General features: G+C 39.7%; 2 protein-coding genes across 13 annotated transcripts in view; both read left to right on the top strand.

Annotated features, from left to right (window-relative positions):
- The first annotated feature begins 269 nt into the window (after positions 1–269).
- On the top strand, positions 270–8,069 carry IFT54 (intraflagellar transport 54). Of its 11 annotated transcripts, none has more exons than XM_086988872.1 (11): positions 316–401; positions 856–907; positions 1,251–1,424; positions 1,583–1,651; positions 2,075–2,123; positions 2,666–2,916; positions 3,438–3,761; positions 4,128–4,538; positions 5,031–5,204; positions 5,755–5,951; positions 6,806–8,069. In XM_086988872.1, the coding sequence occupies exons 3-11, from the start codon at positions 1,290–1,292 to the stop codon at positions 6,963–6,965; spliced, it is 1,770 nt and encodes a 589-aa protein (XP_086844998.1). In that variant the 5' UTR covers positions 316–401; positions 856–907; positions 1,251–1,289; the 3' UTR covers positions 6,966–8,069. The 11 variants fall into 11 exon arrangements, with proteins under 11 accessions (XP_086844997.1, XP_086844998.1, XP_086845001.1 ...); XM_086988870.1 differs by having other exon boundaries at positions 367–581; XM_086988869.1 differs by having other exon boundaries at positions 367–581; positions 856–966.
- Positions 8,070–8,243: 174 nt separating this feature from the next.
- The window catches only part of LOC111249575 (uncharacterized), a 38,082-nt gene continuing 36,056 nt past the window's right edge, over positions 8,244–10,269 (top strand). For both annotated transcript variants that reach the window (XM_022803589.2, XM_086988876.1), the window contains exon 1: positions 8,244–8,978. The gene's annotated coding sequence lies outside the window, so the exon portion shown is untranslated. The remainder of the gene's footprint in view (positions 8,979–10,269) is intronic.

Below are 10,269 nucleotides of genomic sequence, written 5' to 3'. Positions count from 1 at the left end.
CTTGATAGATATTTATTACATATACATACACATTGAACTAACGAATGACTTTGCAGTTGTCTGGCATCTAACAGAGACGGCGAGTCAATAGTCGTTATTTACCCTTAGTTCGTTCAGAACTGCTAGCTAAGGGTTCGATTTTAGCAATTCAAAAAAAGAGCCGCGTAAAGCATAGGCCTGTCAATTGTAGATTGACAAACGTTGGCTGTTCTGCTGCATTGCTTTTCGCGCCGACACCTCCCGGGCTACAACTCATAGAGTAAACTATACTCTGCTTCATCCATGCCGACAATGGATACCATGGCAACGGATCGACTCGTTCACAGACAATAAATAACATTTCGCCGAACTCACGCCGGGTTACTGTCACTGCGTTGGGTCGTTTCACGCAGTAGAAAATTGTATTCCCTTAACGTATAGTTACACAATTTTATCGAATAAGCAATAAATTGTAGGCGTATAAGTTAATACTACAATGTAATATTTTTTACCATTGCGCAACGTACTTTGACCAGGTTTGGTGTAAAACTGTTTAAAATTAGATGTGGATGGAGTGAATACATCCCGCAGATTGTTTGAAGGTTGTTTTTTAGACGTTCACAGTATGCAAACGGTGATAAAAAACGTGCATTTCTAAAGCTTAACTTTATACAACAATTACTACGTTAAAAATAGTCTAAAGTGATTGGCTATTTAGTAAGTTAAGCCCAAAATCGTCAGATCGATTTAAATTATTTTCAATTTTTAGTGACAATTATAGCTTTTGCTTTCACGCGTGTTATTTCGCAAAGCCGCTCAGAACCATCTTTATACCACTTTTACTGAAATGACACTCATTATTTTCCCATGGACAAGGACTACACCTCGTAACCCGGATAAATGGAGAAGCTTTTCGTTCGACTTTACTGTTAAGCGTTGCTATGATCTACTCACATTTGTCAATGGTTTAGTGCAGGACGTTTCTGAGTAATAACAATTCAGACTGTTACTATATAGTTAATACGTAGAATTTTATATAGATGTTAATGTGAATGCGAATATTCTACGTGGAAGGGCGACTGTCATTCAATAGATATTTACTACGCCTACGGATTAATATATTTGTTTGTTGAAACAGCTGTTTGAGTTATCTACGGAAAATGTTCGTCTTATTTCAATACTATTTCAGGCCATATGTATGTAGATAATAACTACAAAAAGTTAACTTTTTAAAAAATTTCTCTATCTTGACGTTCATGGTTGTTGCCTAGACTTTTGACAAGCAGATTGAGAACAGCGCTCGAGTAACGATGGCTGATGAAGTAAGTGTACGAACGGTGAAAAAGACCCAGGAGCTACTCGGTGCCATAATCAAAAAGCCGCAACTTACGGAAAAACTACTCAAAAAACCTCCGTTCAGGTTCCTACACGACATAGTCCACAATGTAAGTAGTTTGGGTATGTTACTGGGGAAACATGTATTATTGTGTAAAGACCCAGTGCTACGTGAATCGTCCACAGACATATGTTCTACATCATATAGAATTTTCCTCTATGTCTTTGATAGGCTGTTAAGGGTACGACACAACTGTTTTAATTACAGGTGATCAGAACTACAAAGGCATTCGAGGGACTCTACCAAGCCGAGGAACTCAACTCGGAAAATGTCAAGGTAGCCTGAAAGGGTCATGAATAGGCTAAAATGATTTCTGACAGAAAATCACTTACATTTTTTTGGTTATTTTGCTTTTGCCCATGATTTGAAACGCGATCGATAGAAGCTATTTGATTAAATGCGATTGAGATCTGCGAAATACATTGTAAATATTATTTTGAATTAAATTCGACCAAAAAATACACCTCACCGGCTATTAATGACAATACGTCATCATTATCCCAAAATTTGAAATTGTTTTTTGATTTAATACAATAAAATTTTAAAAAAATTAACGTTTCATTGTTAAATTTAAACATTTTCCAATTCATAAAGAAAACACTTAATGTGTTCTTTTTTATTGTTTATCTGAGAGTTCTACTTTTCTGTTTTAGTCCAAGTGATAGAATTACATTTGCAATCGGATTTTTTTCGTTGCAGGAAAAAGAGGCGAAAGTAAGCTTTCTTCAAAAGATTATTGACGCTGTTGGTAAGTTACAGCTAACTAATTATTGCTAACCACTGTGCATCTTCAAGTTGAATTAGGAAAAAGACCAAAAACTCTTCTACGTATTTCTATGAAAACATGAATAAAGCATCTTCGACCTACTTCCACGAAAACAAAATCAATAATTTACCTTATTTCGTTCGCCTAAAGTAACTTTTGTGATTACCACAAATGTCTTAGAAATAAAGATACGCATATAATAAAGAAATTTTCTTGCGCCTGAGCGAATGCTTTTTTGTAGCTTGACAATGTAGAATATCAGTAATACAGATCTATTGTTACCAAAATTTCTAGTAAGAGACAAATGTTCGTGAAGACAGGTGAATATGCAGTATCCTATCGTATAGCACAGATAAGTAACTAACGGTTCTTTGCTGCTATATACGAAGGATTTATCTTTTATTTGGCCCATCCGATGGCCTTCGTAGGTAAAGGACCTACGTATTTATACCTATAAGAATTTAGAATACCTAACAATTTCTCGTATTTGACTTAGTCATCATTCTTTTTATACCGTATTTCAGTGTTTGCTAGTGGCGCCTCTCTTTCAGTTAGACCATCGAAGATTGTTGCTGGACACGAGCCTGAGAAAACCAACGAGCTTTTACAGACCTTGGCAAAGGTTGTCCAGAAGAACAACGACACCAAAGACGCTGTTCGGCGGGTGCTCGCTGGCGAGAAACCAAACAGGGAACGTGACAACAAGGCCAAAAATCGCGGCACCTTAAACGCCAGTGGAAGCGTCGGCAGTATTAAAAAAGAAAAAAAAGAAAAGGTGATTTTTGAAATGTTTACGTCGCCGCACGTCCCTCCGTTTATTTCCTACCGAATAACGCAATGGAGACACAACCGACTTCATCATACAGAGAAAGAGTGTGGGTTACAAAGCGTATTGCCATATGGGTTTTTCCGTAGACTATGAGGCACTGCACGAACTGTTAACAGCTTCGACCTACTTTAAAGCGCAACGTTTTCGAGAAAAATATTCCTTATTTGGCCAAACCTTTAAGCCGTCCGCAATACAATATATATTTAATCCCAAAAAATATAGCTAAATATCCCATGAAACAAATACAGTCTCAAAGTACGGTATGTAAAAGAAATACAGTTTTGATTTCACCGCTAATTAAAATTAAGTTTATATGTTGTCGTAGGAAGTACGGGCCATCGTGGATTAAAGTATAATGGCAAAATGCATACTCTGTCTATAAAAAGCAAAACTCAGTCTACTCATGAACCGTGCTTGCCACAGCCAACATTTTACGCCTTCTCGTTTAACGTAAGCCGTATTTGCAGTTGACGAGATCCAAGGATAAAAGTGCCATGGAACCTGGAAGAGAAAAATCAAAACATGACGACTCCAGTCGACAATCCAGAGACAAAGATAGCTCAAAAGTAGATGCTGACACAAAGGATTCGTCCACGAAAGACAAAAGTAGTAGCTCAAAAAGTAGTCGAAAGAGATCTTCATCTAGCCACCGCAAGAAATCCCCTCGACCTTCAGAAGCCTCGGATGATCCCCTCGAGAACCAGCACGAACGGCCACTGATGCCTGACGGACGCGCAGGTAATAACTGCCTTATGAGCGACAACTTAGAAGCAGAAAAAAACGAGCTCAAGGTGAGTAACTACGGGATATACTTGGTTATTCTGGCTGATCTTACGTTTACCCGAAGTTGGTGTATGTACCTAAAGTTTTATTCCTGCTCTATAAACAATGGAACAATTACTTCTTATAATAAATTCTGTCAGACGAAATTATAATCATCTCCGTATGTTATAAAGGCATGGCGAAAAAATGAAACTTCTTTTTTTTGTTGTTTTCTAAATAACAACTAATACAACGTTTTATGGTGTTTTTAAGGATACGTTTATTATCAAATGAAATGTCTACTGGTCTGCCCGTCTAAATGAGCCTGTGTTTGACTTATATAAACACCGTGATCATCATCATCATCATCATCATCATCGTTGCCCCTTTTTCAGAGTGAGGACAATTCAATCGAAATTAAGCACGAGCCACGACCTCCCACTCTGGCAAGCGTTGGCGGCGAATTACTGGGCGAAGGTCATGCGGGTCGTGCAGCTGAAAACGGCGACCTTCCGGAGCCATTAGCGATTTCGAGCGCTAACAGTCCCATAACTGCCGATGAGAACGACGTACCTAATGACGCTCCTGCGCCAACCGAGAACGATCTGGCAGCGGCTAGAGCTCTGTTGCGTTCTGCCCGGCCGGGTACCTCTCGGCGAAGGCCACTCTCCTCTCTTCGAGGTAGTGGGGCTGAGGGCCTCGGCGAAGAACCGACCGTTCGGCCAACGACGGCGCGGGCTTTGGCCAATGTTATCGTCGACGCCCCCACAAAGGAAGACAAAGAGGAAGACGATACTTTTGTACAGGTGGGTACTTCTTGTGCCTCTGAGTGGTATCACTGCGACACGTGTGAGTCAGAGATTGCTCTGGGAGTCCGCGAGGGCGTGCTGTGGTCAAGGTCCGAAACCAAGTGTAAACACACGTTCCTCCTGTGGAAAAGGAGCCAGGCGTCCGACGAAATACTTAAAGGCAGCATTGAATAGCAAGCTCAAAACACTTGTTATTTAAGTTGTGTATAGAAATTGGGAGATTAAAGGGGAGAAATAAGCAGAAACGTGGTCAACTGCTAAGATAGGAGGAGTATGGTAGGAGTGCGATATCTTGATAGGTAGAGCTTGTGATCAAGAGAACCGCCTCTCGCGAACTCGAGATTTTCTATTTAAGCATACTGTAGTATAAGTTAGAAATCAAATAAAAATTTTACCATTTTTATACATAGCATAATGATAAATATATTTTGAAGTTTCGGTTAGCTTGTGCAAATGATGATAATTTCGCTGACTTTCTTCAATGTGCAGATAAATGAAGAAGATGGCATTAGTGAACTTCATGACGGTGTCCCCACGGCCCCTGACGAAGCCGCTGCTGAAGAACCAGAAGGGGTGCTAGTCAAGCAGCTCCTGGAGACTAAAGAACAGTTGGACAGGGGCGGTAGTGGATCGGGAAGCCGAATTCAGAGTCCACTTGTCAAGGTTAGTAATTGATAACTATGCCAGTTGACAGCAAAAAAATAGAATTGGCCTATTCAATTAATTGATATGTAATTAAGATGATTGAAATTGTTTCCATGTCCCGGAAGTAAGTGTTCGCGAGGGTCGAATCAATGATTTGTATGCCACGACAAAGTGCACATTGTGTGCGGCTTATAAATTAGAGGCAGACAGGACCTGGCAATGTACTGATGATGTTGGTAGTACGCTGACTAATAGCTAAGGTTCATCGAATGATGCATTAATTCAATTTACTTATGTTTTATAGCAGAATAATTATTGTCAGTCAGCAGATAAATGATGACAGTAAAAGTAGAGAAGAAGATTTGTTCAGTTTACTAAGTCGCAGTTCTCTGTCTGGCCCAGGAAGCTCTAAATTCAAACTCATCTAACACTTAAAAGTAAAAAAAAATAACACTTAAAAAGCCCAACTTTTAGATAATTCAACTTGCGATTATAAAAACTGCCTTAGTCAGAAAACAGATGAATGAATCAACATTTGCCCACCCTGTGTTGTAAACAAATAAACCAGGAGAGTGCATATTCCGCGAGGGATTTCAATACAATTGAACGAATTCGCGAGCACATTCAAGGCGTCTCCCGAGGCGCACTTCCGATGGGTCGTTTGTTAGACCTACTATATGAAGACCTCGACTCGATGCTTACGGAACTCAGCGGCTGGAAAGAAGAACACCACCGGTGCAACAGAGAATTTCGTCGCCAGATGAGGCAAGCGTTTGAGACCATACGTCTTTACTGTTCATGTATACCGTACGCTTTTATACTGTAGCAGACGTACAGCTTCTACAAAGCCTATTGTTATATGTATATCTATATAATACAGCTCGAGAAATGATTGTTTACTGGTGACAGTTTAGAACTGTACATATCACAATGGACGGGAAAGGATATAGCTTTCGGATAGAAGGCTTTTTGGTGATCTTATTTGGTATACACCAAATTGTAAAAATACAACAGATACTCAGACATTGCCTACTTAATCTTACGTCTCCGCAAAGATGACATTGTTCGCAGGTGTACTATTGTCTGTTTGATATGGTCACGCCTGACAGACTTTGCTCAGATAGAGGATATTGTTATTATTTAATAACAATAAATTAATAGAAATAGTATATTAAGAATGACTGAGAGGCCAGCGTGGCAATTTCCAGGTCTTTCTTAATCTGTGGCAAAACGATTGGCGTCGATCAGTGGCGCACCACTCGTGTAAATTTTGTTGAAATGTCGACACTAGTCCAATTGGCATTGTTTCAAGCGATTCAGCAGTTCGACATGTCCTGCGAGAACATATTTGCCTACCGTCAATATGACTGTTAATGATGTAAACAGCTTGAAATTGAGTAATCGTATTGTTTTGCCAATGCATAACAAACCATCGGCGTAAACTCTGAGTAGATGACCGGCTGCGATCTAAGCGAATAGACCATACATTTTGGCAAATCAATCAAAGGAATAAGTCGCTTTTTAGGTCATTTTTACCCTGTACCCCTATTCTAGTCGGTCGTCGCGTCGTACCTACGTAAATGCCGATACTAACTCAAGCTCTCGTTGTTCGATTCTAGCCGTGCTGAAGAAGCCTTGTCGCCTCTACAGGAACAACTGGAACAGCTCGATAATGAGATCGGAAAAGAGAGTGAATCTCTTCAGCTGTTAAAGTACGACATACAACAAGTTACCAGCAAACTTAACAAGATACTTGACGGGTTTCTCACTAAAGTTTAATCCTTTACGAAAACACTGAAAAAAAGCAGCTCTAACCAGAAAACAGGTCACTAAGCTGGGTCCTCGGCGTTCCACCGGGAGCGCGCGGACACCACACCCAAGATACAACACCTACGCCCAAATATGATTCGTGCTTTTGAAGAAAAATATATTAAAATTTTCAAGCAGTCCCGGTTGGTTTCGAACGGGATCATGTAACAGAACAAACGTTTTTGAGCCCAACGTAGCGTGTTATAGAAATAATTGAAAGCGAAAAGCTTCTCTCCCTCCCTACAATAGGAAATTATAGGTTTCTAATTGAAGCGTTCGTGCACATTTACGCGGGAGTTTTTCCAAAACGTACGTTTTTCGATGCAGCGTAACAGATTCGTCCATTTTTTTCGTTTTAGGTTAAATTTAAGGTTACGTCTGTCCTTTTTGTTGACGATACATTGTTTACGGTATTGCTATTAAAAAAGGACGACCTAGATAGGACAGTTACGCATTCGGAAAGTTGTTTCGGCAAACATGGAAAAGTTATTTGTACGCGTTTACAGTAGTTCGAAGTGAATAAGCTGAGTGCAGTTACCGCATATTAGCTACTAGGTTTTCATTGTTTACATAAAGGTATCGTTCATTTCTAGATTTAGCATCATGTAGGTCATAGGCCGAATTGGTTCTTCCGCCACAGCCTAAAGAAATGGCGCCCAGACAGTTATGCGGGTTATGTTGCAATAGTTGTACTGTAACTTAGATCTCAAAGTGTGTCTATCCTACTCTTTTACGGCTATTGTTTAGGTAGGTAGGTAGGTAGGTAGGTAGGCAGTATAGTAGAATAATAGTATAGTAGTTTTATGTAAGGTAATTCTGATATCAAACTTTTGCTGTAAACTGGCTAGTTTAGGGGATCGTAAAATATGAGAAATGTAATGAAGTTTATGGTCTCTGGCGGTGCTTGTTTTCTACAAAGGGGTTCGCTGTTTACGTCTATTGCAAAGCCGGTTAGCACGAATCCACAAACAATAGACGCTAGAAGAAAGTACGGATCTGATTAGGTCCTCTTCTCATTACTGTTAAAAATTAGCTTAACAGGCCAATAAACAGGCAAAAGCCGAATTAATAATTTGTTGTGCTATTTTCAAGACAGACGAATGTTTGTTGTTAATAGTATCGTTATTATCTCAATACAGCTACAGATTATTAGAGTACAATAGCAATAATTTCCTGATGATACACAACAATTACCGTATCGTCACAACAATGTAAGATGTGTAGTAGAAGAATATTAATGTTAAAAATGAATATGGCCTGCGCATAGAAATTGCGCGACAAAAAATCCTGAATGAGATATATTCACACGTAAGCCGAAGTACTATTGTAGTACGAAGGCTGTTTTGTAAATAATAAAGTAAAAATTATTGGCAGGAAGGCCTGAATTATTTGTGCGTTAGCAATTGGGCTGGGTTTTTTCCGAAAGTAGCCTAACAATATGTTAAATCATCATGATAACCTTTATAACGCTGGCGTAGCTCTTCATCGTATTGGCTTGACAGAAGGCAGATGGCCGCATTTCACCTGTCTGACAATCCAATCACTGCAAATCCCAGTGGCCCATCCACTTGTCTGCTATCAAGCTTTTCCTTCCATGCTGGGCACCTTGCTAGCTGATGCAGAAATGTATTTTAATTTGCTTGTTCTTTGCTTATCTGTCACACGGCTACCTAGGCCCGAGTGAAGAAGAAAGGGAGCGGGGGCCGGAGTCGGGAGCGCAGAACAGTCTGATCTTAGACGAACGAGAATTGACTGGCTGATTAGAATTCTCCGTGCGTTTGTTCTAGCGCGTGGCTGATCTCCGAGGAACTGCGGGGAGCCCAGCAATCATGAAGGGAACCTTGTTCACGGATGCTTTATTTAGGAGGGTTATTTCGAGTTGTGCTGGGTGCGGCGCGTTGTTGTTGGGGGTTCAATCTGCGTTTGCATGATAACTAACTGGCACGATTACTGACAGAACTCTGAAGAAGCTACAAATATAAGGTAGGTTACAGCTGTAGATGTACTAAGCTAACTATACATTTAATGTATGTAGCCGGACCAGCTTAGCTATATATGTATATATGTGTAGCTAAACATAGGGCTTAGGACTTGTGTTCGGCTTGTATCAATTGTTCAGCGTATCTCGCTCCTCATTAAGGTATACTAGCCATCGGTTGAATCTCTGTTAACACCTGGCTGAAGACAAAGCGTATCGGATACCGAGATAAGCGCACGGTCCATTAGATTTTCCTTGGCCTGATTGGCAATCATGGAATCTGGCGATGCCTAATAGGTGCTATCCGTGCACTCCATGCCTTTTGTTTAACTGAGACTTGTGGTCCGTCGCGCAGGTGCTGCATTTGATACCCACAACTTTCTTCAATTGGCGAAAACTATGCTTAGCAATTATTATTGTCTCTATAGCTTGGCGTTTCAGTGCACTGAGATTCTTAACGAAAGTTGCACAAGAAGTTATCGAGCGGAGTTTCAGTTATCTCTATTAACAGGACCGCACCAGATAGCTAAATATAATTAAGTTTTTAATCTGGTTGGTTGAAATTAAGTAAGTAAAACAAAAACTTTTACATGAGAATTACGGCACGTTGATTTCAGCTAGTAGAGTAGCTTATGTAGAACGTTAATACCGCTAATATTTAGGTTGTCTGTAGGGATATATGGTGTGTATATATAGGAAATTATAAGGGAAATAATGACATTGCAGGGCAAACGTTATAAAGAAATTAATATTACGGTTAAGTATACCGACGATCTCTTACGTACACGTCTCTGTAACAAAAAGTGCAACAAAAAGCTAAGTTCCTACGGAAAATAGATAATTAATTAATTGAAATTATCATTATACAACGTTACGCAGCAAACAATATCTAAATAACACAGTTATTAGGTCATTCGAAGTTATTTCGGAAGCTAACACTTCTTAGCACTTAATAACAAATTATCACTCCATGAGGTCTATTCCATAATGTAGGGGCTTAATACTTAACAATTTTAACTGAACTAACCCGAATCGCAACATCAAAATATGGTATATACCACCAAAAAAACATTTTACATTGGACGGGTATTTAAGATTGGAACGGTAGTCATTTGGCATAGGCATCGGGTGGCTATTTTATTGTTGTTATTAAATCTTGTTGTCGAAGCCCTTCGTAGAGGTAACGTAGTGAGTAGAACTTTGATGCATCGATTCGGGATCCCGAGTTGGTTTCTCAGCCAACGCTCCGCCATTTCCCAAAAATCGGTGAACTTCATAATAATAGTAATATTAGCT

This window comes from Varroa destructor, unplaced genomic scaffold (assembly GCF_002443255.2).
Source record: "Varroa destructor unplaced genomic scaffold, Vdes_3.0 BEIS01000004.1, whole genome shotgun sequence".
Classification (NCBI taxonomy): domain Eukaryota; kingdom Metazoa; phylum Arthropoda; class Arachnida; order Mesostigmata; family Varroidae; genus Varroa; species Varroa destructor.
The sequence above is the reverse complement of the archived record's forward strand: the minus strand, read 5'-3'. Positions and strand labels throughout refer to the sequence as shown.